We start from the raw sequence: 13,737 nt of genomic DNA on the forward strand, positions 1-13,737 counted from the left end.
AACCATTTAGTAGCCATTCAAAAAGGTAAAGAAACAGGAAAATTTTAATATAGTTTATTTAATCTAACATATCCAGAATATGGTGTCAGCATGTAATATAAAAATTATTAATATGGTACCTTTGCTTTCTTTTCATTTGTACTAAGACCTCAAAATTTGGTGTGTATTTTCTACATTTACCATGTTTCCATTAGGATTAGCCACATTAAGTGTTCAGTAGCTACCAGTGGCCAGTGGCTCCTGCATTGGGCAACACAGCTGCCACGACTACAAAGTTCAGTAAAAGTATTCGAGTTCACTGCATTACTTTTTTTCAGATTGCTTATATCCATGTTATGTCCCACTCCTACAGAAATAGTGTAGCGTGTACGGCAACTTCTGCTCATGTTTCTGACAGATTCCACTCTATCTGGCTGCCATCTCATAATAGTTGGCAATATTACCTTTTCATTGTAAAGTGAACCTCTTAGGAATGGCCTTCCTAATCATAGACATAACGTCCAGAAGACCAGGTTTTAAAAAAAGAGAAAGAGACTGGCAGGTTTTCTATAAAACCGATGAGATATTTTCATGTGAAAAGAGACACCACAAAGCAAGGCGGCACTTAAATGCTCAATTGATGTCAGTGTGTCCAGCTCTTTACCTTGTTAACTCATTTATCTTCACAACCCTGTGATGCAGGTACTAGGATTATCCCAGTTTTACAGATAAGGAAACAAGAGCATAGAGAGGTTAAGTACTTGCCCAAGGTCACACAGCTAAGAAGTATCAGAACTGGGATCCAAACTCATGCTACATCACTTCTCCTACTACACAGAAGAAAACATTTTAAACATATTTAAAAAATGTAAAACCCAGAATGTATAAAAAGCTGCCATCCATCAGGAAGAGAAATAAATATAAACTACCCAATAGAAAGAAGGGCAAAGGATAAGAACAGGCAATTCATAGACAGAGAAATGGAAACAGCTAATACACATGTGAAAATATGCCCAATTTGCAAGTCATCAAGGATAGATAGGTTAAAAGCAAGATACGATTTTTCATCCAACAGATGGGCAGATGGGAGCAGAGATCAAGAAGTCTGCTAACCAGGCTCAGGGGCTACGTGAAAATGGCCTCCCTTCACATCCTTGGAGTATTATCAAATTTGTCCTGCCTTTTTGAATGGCAACATGGCTGTATCCACCCCATTTAATTTATTTAATTTTATTTTTCTAAAGATTTATTTATTTGAGAGAGAGAGCACTCACACACAAGCAGGAGGGGCGGAGAGAGAAGCTCAAGTAGATGCCACCCTGAGCGTGGAGCCCCACGTGGGGCTCAATCTTATGACCCTGAGATCATGACTTGAGCCGAAACCGAGAGTTGGACGCACCACCCACGGGGACACCCCGGTCCACCACCGTTTAAACTGCACTACCCTGACCAGCCACAGTCTCCCACCAGCTCACTCAAGCGCCTCCCAATCAAGCTCCATGTGGCCACTTGCTGAGTCAATGGCTCGGCTTCCCTGCAAAGCTGTGCGGGATGTGCTGAGCGCTCTGGGCAGCAGGCTGCTCTCCAGGCCACCTGTGCCAGGCCACCTGCGCCAGGCCACCTGCATGCTTCTCTCCCCACCTGCGAGCCCCTTGTGGCGGTCTTTGCTCTGATTCAAGCCAGCAGCGTCAGGGCACAGGGAGTTGTCTTCATGAAAACTAAGCTGCAGTTTCTAAGTCGCTAAAAACCAAAATCAAAATCAAACGGCTGTTAGATAAAACAAATGTAAATGGAAGGGGGGAGCCTCAAAAAAGTCTGTAAGGATTTTGCATGTAAGAGTCTTCCTAAATGTCTGAACCCCCAAACCAGATGGTGTCTTAGGTCCATCCTCTATGAGGAGAGAGAAAATAGACACGGTGGGTCCTCGGGTGAGAAGCCAGGAGCCAGACAAGGCCCGTACACGTTGGCACTGCAGTTTTTAAATGATGAAAATCTATAAATGAGTAGCTTCTTTACTTTTAAAACATTTAAAAAATAGAGTGATACCTTTTATCAATGTCCAGGATACCTTTCTCCATACAAAGGACTCGTCGTTCCCTTTGTTAATTCATCCCAGATTCCACTCTGTCCCACGATATAACGGGTCTAGATTTCTAATCAGTTGGGGGATTTCTGTCTTTCCATGGAGGATTTAAGCAATTTACGCTCATTATAACGATAACATTTGCTATGGACTCTGCTGCCTTATTTTATGCTATTGGGGGGGGGGGGCTTTTTAACTGTTTGCTCTTTTAGTACAAAGGCCCTGCTCTCTCTGCTTTGAGCTTTGCTTATGTCGTAGAAGGCTTATACCATGTTTTAAGTTCTACTAGGGTTTATCTCTAAGCTTTCCAAAGGACTTAAAATCTTTACTTCTCTAATTATCAAGGTAAAAAAGAAGTATTTCCCCAGAAACTGGTATTTGTTCTGAGAACTAAAAAAAAAGGCCCCGTGGTGGTGATACTGTGTGAAAGAAGCTGAAGACAAAATAGTATTATAGAATTCCTTCCATATGAAAGTCAAAGTTAGGAGCAGTGGCCCTGTCTGTGGCCAGGGGACCCTGAGGTAGGAGGGAGGGACAACTGCAGGGGGATTTCTCCATGTGTTCTGGCACCTTCCATGTGGTTGCTTCTCTGAGTAGGGCTCCCCCTGCCCCAGGGGCCATATCTATCCACACACACCCCCATGTGCATCTTCTTTTCCAGTGGGCGGGAGCGGGGGGCAAGTGGCTTCTTTATGTCTCCTCCGGGGTTTTTGTGCAAAACTAGGAGAAGCCACATCAGGAACAGGTGACTACACAGGATTTACATCAGGTGTTTCATTAAACACTCCTGACGCAGCCCTTTCCGGATCCCTGCTCACAAGTCCCAAGGGCCTGGGTGGATCCCTCTCAATCCTGCCAGGTGGCTGTGCACAAACCAAGCCTCCCCATGTCTTCCCCCAGCAGGCGCAGCCTGGTCATGAGCAGTCGGTCACGAGCGGTCAGTCACGAGCGGTGCACATAGGTTACTTTTGTCTTTTAAATAAACGAGAGGAGCAAATGTTTCCGCGGACTCCAGGGCAGGAGGGACGGGGAGGGCAGGGCACCCGGGGCTAGAACCAGTTCCAGGACAGGCTGGAGGGGCGTGCGGGTACAGCACAGAGAGGAGGACTGTGGACTGAACCCAATCTCCTCCTTTCCCCCTCTCTCGCCACTTTTGAAATCTCGTGGTGACCACACACTGCACGTCCCTCCCCACCGTCCTCTCCCCTTACTGCTGATCACTGTGCTCCCATCTCTAGATCGCGGGCTTTCTCTCTACTCCCGAGTGATCTTTGCCCAACTGGAAGGAACACGCCGATGTCCCAGCTACGCACTTCCGTTACTGTGACTCCTTCGTGGATCCTCCCTCCCTGCCAGCAATAAACCCTTAGGCCGCCTGGCGCTTTTGCCTCAGCCTAGCTGATGTGCAAGGTGTGCCTGGACCATCTATGTGGTGCAGCAGGACAGGAAGGCCCTGGATTTCCGCACCGGTCTGCTCACCCTTGGGTTCAAGGGCCTCCGGAGCAAAGCGGTGGAAGTGGGCCACAGATGGCCCCCGAGCTCCCTCCCGTGCGCCCCGGGAACACCCGACAACCTCAGGCACCCAAAGGATGCCACCTTGCTCCCCGATGAAACAGCTCCGCTGCGCACGCCCAGCACTGGGCTGAGCTCTCCTAGAAGCAAACGAGGCTGGTTTGTTTGTTCTGTTTTGTTTTTGGTGCCTGTGAAACAACATGCATTTCCCTGCATGTTCTGGATGGCTAAACCCACCAGGAAGCGTTCTGGTGAGCCCGCGGGGCAGGGGGACCCCTCACGGAGGAGGCCTCCCCAAGTGCATGGAACCACCTGTCCGTTCTGCACGGAGCTCCCACCCCTGGGCAGCCCTTTACCTCCTGCAGCTTGATCTCCTCGGGCTGGAGGATTTCCAGCACCCCGCTGCTCTGGATCTCGGGCAGGTCCTGCCAGAGGTTAAATCTCGAGTGGGGGTTACTGAGGAGGCAGATCTGGGGCAGAGCCTTCCTCTCGGGCGGGCTTGCCGGCTCGTCCTCCTCCTCCTCCTCGTCCTCCTCCTCTTCTGGGGTCTCCTCGCTGGCCGGGGAGCCATGGGCATTGGTGTGTATCTCTGCATCCTGCTGCCTCCTGGTTTCAATTTCTTGGAGCGTGGATTTATCTCGGTATTCCTGATACAGGAGCCCTGAAATCAAAACAAAATCAAATTTGATTTGAAGAAAAAGGGACAGATTTCAGAGGCACGGCTTTCCAAATCACTAGGTCAAGACGTGGTACTCTCACCGAGGGCAGGGGCGGTGCCTAGGAGAACGGAAGGAAAGCCTTCCTCCCCAGAGGGCTCTCCCCGGCCCAAGGAACTGCCACCGTCTTCATTTCTTGGGGATGATCGGCATATGGAAGATTTTCCCCCCCCAAAAAAATAAAGAGATCCCTGAACACATTAAAAATCTGGTCACACAAATATGTGGCTTTCCCCACACATACTTGGCAGACAGCTCGAGTCTAGAACTTGATGTGTTGATAACCAAGGGGCACAGTTGATGGAAATGCCCCAATTATGTTTCAACATCCCAACAGGATGCTTTCCCTAGCCTTAAGTGCTTCAATATTAAAACTTGAGCGTGTTCATTTGTGAAATGGGAATAGTTGTAGATTCTCATTTTGAAGGAGAAACTGATATTTCATCAGCCTTAGGATTCAAAAGGGGAACAATCTTTTTTTTTTTTTTTTTTTTTTTTGCTTTTACAGTTTCAGGCTTACTTCCCTGACCAATTGTACTTAAAATAAATGCATTTTACGTCTCCAAGGAGATTTGGGGGTACATATGAATCAGTACAAATGTAGCATCTCTGGAGGGAAAACCCTGATTTCAGACATCCTGGCTGCCAGGTGGAGGGACTGTCTCTTCCCAGCAGAAAAGCTTCAGGGACAAGGTGGGAGGAAGGGGGGAGGGGGTCTCGGCCCAGAAGGAGGGGAGGTGGGGACTGGGTGGAGAGGGGGTCAGGCCCCTAAGGTCATGTCTGCCGGCCATGCCATGGAGGCGGCAAAGTATCCCGTGGGCAAGAAAGAGGCCCCAAGCAAGCAGCTCCGGTCTCCATCTTCGGATGAGTGTGGAGAGGAAGAGAGATGCTGTGTTAATTCCCCAAGGGGGTGATGACGGAGGCCCAAACTGCATGTGGTGGTGCGGGATGGAGCCACGTGCCTGGTTCAGGAAACAGTATTAAGGCACAAGACGGGTCCTGGTGTCTGCCTGGTGCTGGGTCACGAGTGAGAGCCAGGTGACCAGCATGGCAACAGGATCTGGTGGCCCCCGTCAAGGAGACAAGGAGCCCAGGAGGAGGGTACAGCTGAGGGATGGGGGGCAGCGGAGAGATCCAGGTGCACCTGAGGGGCATCCAGGTGGGGAGGGCCGGGAGGCAGCCAGCCGAACATTCCGGTCCGGCCTGCAGTCAGGGGCCCCTTGATAGTCCACCTATAAAACAAAGATGATTTTCCCAGGAGAATTCTAATTGGGATAAACGTACCACTTGTAAAGCACTTTCTCTTAGGATGCAGTACAAACCCTATTATTCCTTTCTTATCTAATAGTTAAATATATCTAAACAGGAAACAAAGGAAGGAAGGAGAGCAGACTAACTTTGAAGTCCTGAACGCGGCTGGGTAAATTATATTCATACACGGAAACCCAGTAAGTCCGCCCCGTGGGACTCCTGAGCTCGCCTCCCATGCTCCGTAACGCCGGATTACGAAGCCTCTACGGTAAGCGGAGCATTTACTTTAAAAAATTAAGATGCTGTGATTTTGCCGAGCTCCATTCCAGCAGAATATAAATGAAGGTGATCTGACAAAGGAAGGAAGAAAAGCCCCGAGTCTCTGTTAAATGTAATCCGGACTGAAGATCTATGAAGACTGAAGATCTCCTTCACGTCACTGCGTAACCGGGTTCAGTCGGGAGCCTGAGACCTAACTGTTGCGCTTTGAACCGACTCGTCTCCCGTGATTCTGGCGCGCGGTGTTTACAGGGGTTTAAACGAAACCAAGTTTCCTCGAGTTGACTTGGATTCGATTTTCAAAATGTGAATGAGCCTCCCACCTAGCGGGTACTCAAACAGTCACTGAATCGGACACCTTTTCAAAAAGCGGCTTTGAGGGCGCCTGGGTGGCTCAGTCTGCAGAGCATCTGAGTCTTGATCTCAGGGTCGCGAGTTCAAGCCCCATACCGGGTGTGGAGCCTACTTTAGAAACAAAAATGCAGTTTCTAAGCCTCACCGAAGCATCTAACCAATTTGGCATCTTTTTGAAGGTTCAAAAATATGTCTTATACATGCTATCGTCGGCACATCATGGATAACTACTATCTCCAGCATCTCAGTGTGATACATATGGTGAAAAGAGACAAAAATATCAGCATTGTGGGTAGCTGGGTTGAAAATATTAATTCTGAAATCACATTGTGGTAGACACTGTTGGCTGCCTCTCCTCTATCCCCTCACACCCCGTGTTCCCAGCTGGCAGGGGAGGGGTTTTGTTTGGGTGCTGACCCATTCCGCGCTCGGGGAAGTGGGAAAATGTTGGCTGACCAAAACCCACTGTGACACTATGTTGTACACCTGCAACTAATATTTACACTGTATGCTAATCAGAATTTTTAAAAATTTTTTTAAAAATAAAAACTTTCTCTAAAAAAACAAAACAAACAAAAAAGAAAATATTCTTTAGAGAGCTCTCAAGTATAATGAGAGCTCTCAGTAGCATAACGGCTGGCCTTAGGGACTCCCTTCACAAGAGAAAAATCACAGAAATTAGGCTTAAGATTAGAAATAAATGTCCACCTCCAATGTAAATTTCCCTTAAAATCTGGCCTCGTCTGCCCTATAACTCTACAGAAAGCACTCAGCCCTAATCTCTAGGTTCAAAGTGTACACATTGCTCACGTCTTTACCAAAAGCCAGGAAATAAATTTAACAAAAGCGCTTGGGGGAAAAAGAAAACCAAACCCTACAGTGATATTTCCCTCCTTCTTGCCAGTGGTGGGTCTAGGCATGAACATGACACAGCCTGGCTAAGGAGAGTAAGGGGACATTTTACATCTTTCAGAAGTGCTTTCCAGTCGGTTAGGCATCGGGTTCTTGATCTTAGCTCAGGTCTTGATCTCAGGATTATGAGTTCGAGCCCCACTGTGAAGCCTACTTAAAAAAAGAGAGAGAGAGGGGGCTTCCCCAAAAGACGTCCCTCCTCAGGAGACACTTAAAGAAAAACTTTTCTTTTTTTGCTTTTACATGTGTCTGTCTGTGATGCCTGGAGCTGTGGCAGCCATTTTGTGACATGAAGTGCAAATGCTGAGAATGATGGAGGAAAGGAGCTGGTGGGTAACTGCTTGGCTGATTAAACCAATTCCAGAATTTTCTACCTCTGAATGAAAAAAAAAATACTGCCATTGTTTAAGCTCTCTCTCTCTCTCTCTTTTTTTTTTTTTTTTGGCTGGACATTCTGTTACTTTTAGCCAAAGACTCCCAAGACAAGTAGTTTCCGAATACCTCTTTCTGAAGAATTTAGAATATGAATTTAAACACCAGTTTTCCTGGAATTACTGTGACTACAAAGAGTTATCTGACACACTGTGTAACCATTTTTCATAGCCCGTTTATTTTTATTGGTCTTAAAATTCAGATTAATAGTGTAGTCTTACCTGAGGAGCTACATGTTAACTAATTAAATGTCTATACTCATTGTTCTATTAATATGTTTTCCTATCTCATATTTTATACATTCAGCAAGCACAACTTTATATGAAAATTAACTTTTACCAGTAAAATCTTGCACCTGGTATAGTATATTCATGCAGATATACAAGACCCAGTTCCCATCTTTCCCACTTAAAATGTTTTGTACCAGGCTGGCTGTGCTGCCCTGCAAAAGGGGTAAATTCCTGGCTCCTCTTGCCAAAGCCCTGGAGTCATTCAAAATCTCACTTTCTAAAGAGAATTGTTTTTTTTTTTTTCTTTGAATCATTCAAATACAAGCTTCTAAGGGGCGGGGGGTTCATTTATTTTTTAGTGAGCACCTTGTATGCGTCAAGCATTTATTAGCTCAGAGACAACGACAGTGGCCACATGCAGGGTTTGTGATCTGTAACGACGGTTGTGTGCCGTGTCGTGCACAATCCTGGAGGAACTCTGTTCCGGCCTCAGTGGGAGGCACTGCAGGACCTACCACAGCCGTCTACAAAATGCCCATACATGGTTTCCACTTTCCTCCCCGCTTAATTCTACTGTGACTTGCGGAATCAGTCCTTTCCTGATAACCTGGCAAAGGCTTCACTTCGTTCCTAGAGCTGAAAGCAGGTGGGGCTGTTGTAGGACTCTGCTTAGCACAGGCCCCACGTCCACAACGAGGGAAGTGAGAAGGTGCTGACAGCTCGTGCTGCCATCCATCCATCACAGCTGGTGAGCCACTACTATGGATCCAGCCCAGGAGCCGGAAAAAGATATTCACCAGTTACACCAGCACTTACTGGAGGGGGGAGAAAAGACTCCACGTCAGTCCCTATGCTTCGCCACATGGGGAACCAGGGCCAGCATGGGTGTGCACCAGAGCTCAGGGCCCCTGGCTCTCAGCTTGAAGCCTGTGCCACTAGCCTAACAGGACCAGCTGCCTCCAGGAGAGCTGTCTCCACATGCCCGGGATTGCTGACGAGAGCCTAGCCCTCTGTGAGAGGAGGCATGGAGCTCTCCGCCTGCACTCCACGTCCTTCCCAGTTATGACGCTGATTTTAGCCACAGAAGATCCCTTTCGAGAGGGTGGAAGTCAAGGTCTCTCCAGCGTCTGCCAGGGCAGAGCTGGTTTTCCTCACTACAAAGGGACAGGGAGTGTGGCAGGGAGGTGGGAGAAAGAGGTGGTGTTGAGGCCTCTTTGTTTTCAGATCGGCCCCCCTCCATCACCCCAGCAAATAAGGAGGAAAACCTGCCACTATCACGGCCACCAGCCAGCCTGACACCCAGGGGGCCTGGCGGTGACAAAATTCCTGGAGTCAGCAGCAGCTTCCCAGCACGCGGGGTGCACTCCACCCCCTCAGCTGTGCCAGGGGCTCGACTCCTCTCAGGGATCAGTCTGGAAAAACCCTTCCCAGGGAAGAGTGGGCCGGCCCCGGGAGTCTCCTGAAGGCAGGGTCTCCTGGGGCGACACAAACTCCACTGCCACTCCAGACACCCCGCAGCTGCCTGAACGCTGGCGGTAGAAAACGATGCTGATGTATTTAGGAGAGGACATTTCTGAACCTAGAATTTTAATTGAACGAATAAACTGCAGCTCTGACAACACCAAAGAACAAAAAAACATTTTCTAAGCAGCCGGTACGATTTTCCAAACGATGGAAACCCACGTTAACCATTTGCTGCCAACCCTGGTGACGGTGATGGGAACTAGTTTGCTGTCATTAGCAATTTCTGACTCCTAAAATCCAAGTGCTCGCCTTCCTGGGACGCCTTCTCCATCCACTTTCTGCATTCACAGCGTACTCTAGCTGCAGCTGTGCAGAAGCCAGACGCACACAGGCCGTGCCCCACACCTGGGGCCTCGTTCCTGGAAAAGCAGGTGAAACCACCAGGCTTGCCTTCCTGACCCAGGGGCCTCTGGGACCGCCCCCCCTCTCTACTTTGCCCTTCCTTCCACTGTGCAAAGTCCCCCAGGCCTCCTCCTCCTGAGCAGGGTCTCTGCAGAAGCCTTTCTCAAGCTTTGATGTCATTCCAGGTTTCCCCCAGGCCCCTGCCAGGCCAGGTCCGGGCAGCACTGTCTCCTGCAAGGCCCAGCAGCACCTCACCCCCTGAGATGACAAGGGGACAGCGGGCCCTCCCCCAGCGGAGGGCTGGGCGGCTACATCTCTTCCCAGAGCCGGACAGAAATCCATTTGCAGCAGCCCAATTATGCATCACTATTGAAATGTGACAGTCTCACCTACGGAGCCACTTCGAGCCAAATATGTCCCAAAACGTTCCTTAGCCACATCAGATACCTGTGCTCCCGGAAGCGCAACGACCTCGGGAGCAGGGGGACCGCCGGGTCCGCGCTGAAGCGCCGCCGCCGCCGGGGACACCCACCTATTTGTTCGATGAGGTTTCTCCAGGAGTCGGCGGGGATGGGGTGGATCATCTGCAGGGCCTCGGTGAGCGTGGTGGGGCTGTCGGCCAGCGCCGGGCACTCCTCGGGCGTGGCCCCATTTCCCGGGGTGGAGGACGACTCGCTGCCAAGAGCAAGGAGGGGCAGGGCCGGTCATTTCCAAGCAACGACACTCGTCGGCCGCCGGCGGGGGCATCGGCACAGGTGGCCCAGGCCCGCCGGACCCTCCCGGGACGGCCCGGCCCCGCGCCCCCGCCCCCGCCCCCGCCCCCGCCCAGGCCCTTCTCGTCGCCGCAGCGGGTGCGACCCGGTGATTCATGCCCACGCCAGCCCGCCCCAAGCCTTCATGTTTTCGGAGCCCGGGAGCTCGCGGGCAGGCGTCGGAAACTTGGCGCGCCCTCGGCTCCCCGCGGCGCCGCCCGGCCGCCCCGACGGCCCGCCCGAGCCCAGCCCCCCGCCCCCGCCCCCGCCCCGCATCCGAGCTCGCGCCCCAGGCCCGCCGGGGGGGGGGGGGGGGAGCCCGGGGCCGGGACCCGCGGCGGCCGAGCAGGGCGCACCCCCGCCCCGGGCGCTCCGGCTGCACGACCCGCGCCGCGGGGGGGGCCGGGGCCGGGGCCGCGGCGCGCGGGGGTCGCGGGGGTCGCACGGCCGCCCGCCCTCACCTGCCCGGCAGGTGTCCCGCCGCCGAGTCGCGCGCGTCGCTGTCCGAGGTGGAGCTGTCGTGGTCCACGGCGCAGGCGGCACTGAAGGCTGCGGCCAGCAGCTCCATGGGGGCCGGCGGCGCGCGGGCGCTGGGGCCGGGTCGCGGGCCGCGTGGGGGCGGGAGCCGGGCCGCGGGCGACGGGCGGCGGGCGGCGGGCCACGGGCCACGGGCCACGGGCGGGCTCCGGGACCGGGTCGCAGCGCGCGCGGCTGGAGCCGGAGCTGCCGCCGCCGCCGCCGCCGCCGCCGCCGCTGCCGGGCGCTCCCGCGGGCGGGCGCGCGCCTGGAGGCTCCGGTTGCCACGGCAACGGGGAGGCGGGAGGGCGCGCGCGGCGGGGGCGAGGCCGGGAGCCCGGACTGGGCGCCACCCGGACCCCGGGCGCTGCGGGCCCCCGCGCCCTGCACCCCGCCGCGGCCGCGCCCGGCCCTGGGAGAGCGGCCCGCGGACCGGTGCGGGGAGGGGCCCCAGGCTCGAGCTCGGAAGGTACCGGCCACGTGCCCCCGAGCCCCGCGCCCCTCGGACCGCCGCCCCGCCCACGGGCGCATCCCCGCCCCGCCCCGCCCCGCCCCGGGACACCCCACCCCACCCCACCCCCGCCTCTGCTGCTGGGGCCCAGCCTGGCGGAGCGCGTCCTCACCTGGGGGGCGGGGGGGCCTCTGTCCGAGGGAGCCCGAGGTAGAGCCTGCGGTCCTAGGGGAACCCTGCACCCCAGCTCCTGGCCGAGACTATGGAGGGGCGGGGGGGGGGGCGGCGCGCGTCTCCCCTGCGGGTCTCGCCGCCCTCGGGCACCCAGAGGTCCCGGTGGCCGGCGCTGGGTGTGTGGGAGCCGGAAGAGGAGAATCAAAGCGCCCCAAACTTCCCCCCGTTTCCCCCGCCTGGTCCCATTGAGCCTGGCGGCCCACACCCCCGTGTTAGCTAGTTCAGTCCACTTCTGACCCCCAAAGTCGGCAGAAACGGGTAATGGGCCCGAGCGGAACGTGAGCCCTCATCGGCCTGGCAAGGCAATCTGGGGGGACTTTCCTCGGTGTCCTTCGCCGAGGCCAGCCTGCCGCCCCCCCCCCCATGGGCCCCGGTGACAGCGGGGCCAGCGCCTGCAGAGCGGGGTGAGAGCGGTGGAAACCCTCCCCCCGCACCTTGCCCCGCACGTTTCACCACCGGGCGCTTAAGTTCACAGATTCCTCCTTTGGGGCTGCAGATCCTTCTGGTGGGAAGGCCTTAGTTACTGGGTAGTTGGTTGGCTCTGTGGGGTCCCTTGGCCAGCCATCCCCAACACCCAGGTCGTGGTAACGGGGGAGCTGGGGTGCGGTGGGAGGCGGGAGGGAGGAAAGCAGCTTGAGGGGAGGCTTGTAGTAGCCGGAGAACCCCGCGGGCCCTCCCACAGCTCTGACTCTGGGAAACCGTACTCCAATTGCCCCAGTCCCAATGCCTAAAGCCGCCACTTCACTCTTGGTCCCCTCTAGGGCCACATTGGACGGGTCTGATGTCTTGCTCTGAAGGCCTCTGATTCTTTGCAAGGCAACCACCTGGTCTTCTCTTTTTCCAAGCCAGAGGCCTTCCTTCCTCAACCCATTCCGCAGATCCCACACAACCCTCCCTGGAACTCCGCATTTTCATCTGCTCTCTGGCCCTGCCTGCCTGGATGCCTCCCGCACATTCTAGTGTGCTCACATGTCCCCACTGTCCCCAACAGCCAGGCAGGAGATAGGGCGGAGCCGGAGAGCTGGCCCCAACCTTCTTCCTTCACCCCACTCATCAGTGCCTCACTGAGCCCCCTGGATCCTTCAAAGCAGCACCCCTGCCCCTCTGCATTTGGACCTCTCCCCAGTCCATCCTTCTCTCTGTCTCCTTTCTAAATTACGGGTCTGCTTCCCCGCTTAAATTCCTGCATTGCTGTCCCATCACCACCAGCCCCCGGGCACTGTACCAGGCTCTTCACCAGCATCTGGCTCCATGCCTGCTTCCTTGGGGCCACTGCCCTAGCTGGCTCCTCTGAGGCTTTAGCTTCACCACAGTTTTCCAGGCTCTGGGCTTTCAAGTGCTATTCCCTCTGCTCCCCTGGTAGTCCTCACTCCTGCCCCTCCCTCCCCAGGTGCCATCCCCTGAGTAATGGGCAGCATTACCTGGCACTGTAATTCTTTGTGAATAGGGCCATCCTTACACTAAGCCATGGGCTCCTCCAGGGTGGGCACCTGGTGTCTTACTCATCTTTCATCCGGGCGCAAGCTGGAGCACAGTGTGGCCAATCACTAGGACCTATCTCTTAGGACGGTTTCACCAGCCCTTAAATTTGATGTAACACTAAGTTGGAAGCTGTTACTTTCACACTTTGCTCCACCAAGGGGAAAAGATTCATTTTTTTTTAAATCAGAAAATACTCAAGCGAAATTACGTATATTAAGATGAGCATAATAAAACCTTCCAATTGAAAAAGAAGCTAAAAATATCCTCCTAATTATAAAATCGGTTTAGAAAGTCACTGAGTTCTGAAGGCATATAACTTTAAGCTAAATCCCGCACATTCTCTTTCCTGTCATATTTGGTGCTTATCAGGCTATTAGTAAGATCTCCATTTAACGAACATTTGTTCAGGATCATTCACAAAGTATAGATCAATATTTCATATATATATATATATATATATATATATATATATACACACACACACACACACACACACACCTGATTAGTACATGGTAGGTGTTCCATAGGATTTGCTAAGAAATTCATAGTATATTTTGAAAAATATTCAGTTATTTTGTATACTTAACCTAAACATTGTTTATTTCTTCCTTTGGACTATAAAAGGTAAATATTGGAAACACAGGGGATTCTTATTTATCCTCTGCTTTAGGAACCTTCATTTATATTT

General features: G+C 53.0%; 3 protein-coding genes across 5 annotated transcripts in view; 2 read left to right on the forward strand and 1 right to left on the reverse strand.

Annotated features, from left to right (window-relative positions):
- Positions 1 to 10,988, reverse strand: part of NGEF (neuronal guanine nucleotide exchange factor) — a 39,499-nt gene extending 28,511 nt beyond the window's left edge. The window contains exons 1-3 of the mRNA XM_025463473.3: positions 10,828 to 10,988; positions 10,147 to 10,289; positions 3,931 to 4,235 (exon numbers count right to left, since the gene is read on the reverse strand). Coding sequence (XP_025319258.3) covers positions 3,931 to 4,235; positions 10,147 to 10,289; positions 10,828 to 10,934 — 555 coding nt within the window. The 5' untranslated portion in view covers positions 10,935 to 10,988. The remainder of the gene's footprint in view (positions 1 to 3,930; positions 4,236 to 10,146; positions 10,290 to 10,827) is intronic.
- On the forward strand, positions 10,933 to 12,971 carry LOC112670064 (spidroin-1-like). Its single transcript, XM_025463804.1, has 2 exons — positions 10,933 to 11,317; positions 12,958 to 12,971. The coding sequence occupies exons 1-2, from the start codon at positions 10,933 to 10,935 to the stop codon at positions 12,969 to 12,971; spliced, it is 399 nt and encodes a 132-aa protein (XP_025319589.1).
- Positions 11,202 to 13,737, forward strand: part of NEU2 (neuraminidase 2) — an 84,375-nt gene continuing 81,839 nt past the window's right edge. For all 3 annotated transcript variants that reach the window (XM_025463474.3, XM_049101173.1, XM_049101174.1), the window contains exon 1: positions 11,202 to 11,351. The gene's annotated coding sequence lies outside the window, so the exon portion shown is untranslated. The remainder of the gene's footprint in view (positions 11,352 to 13,737) is intronic.

Source organism: Canis lupus, chromosome 25, assembly GCF_003254725.2.
Source record: "Canis lupus dingo isolate Sandy chromosome 25, ASM325472v2, whole genome shotgun sequence".
In the NCBI taxonomy this organism is placed as follows: Eukaryota; Metazoa; Chordata; class Mammalia; order Carnivora; family Canidae; genus Canis; species Canis lupus.

Coding starts and splice junctions, on each gene's coding strand:
- LOC112670064 (XM_025463804.1), top strand. CDS start 10,933: ATGGGGGCCGGCGGCGCGCGGGCGCTGGGGCCGGGTCGCGGGCCGCGT.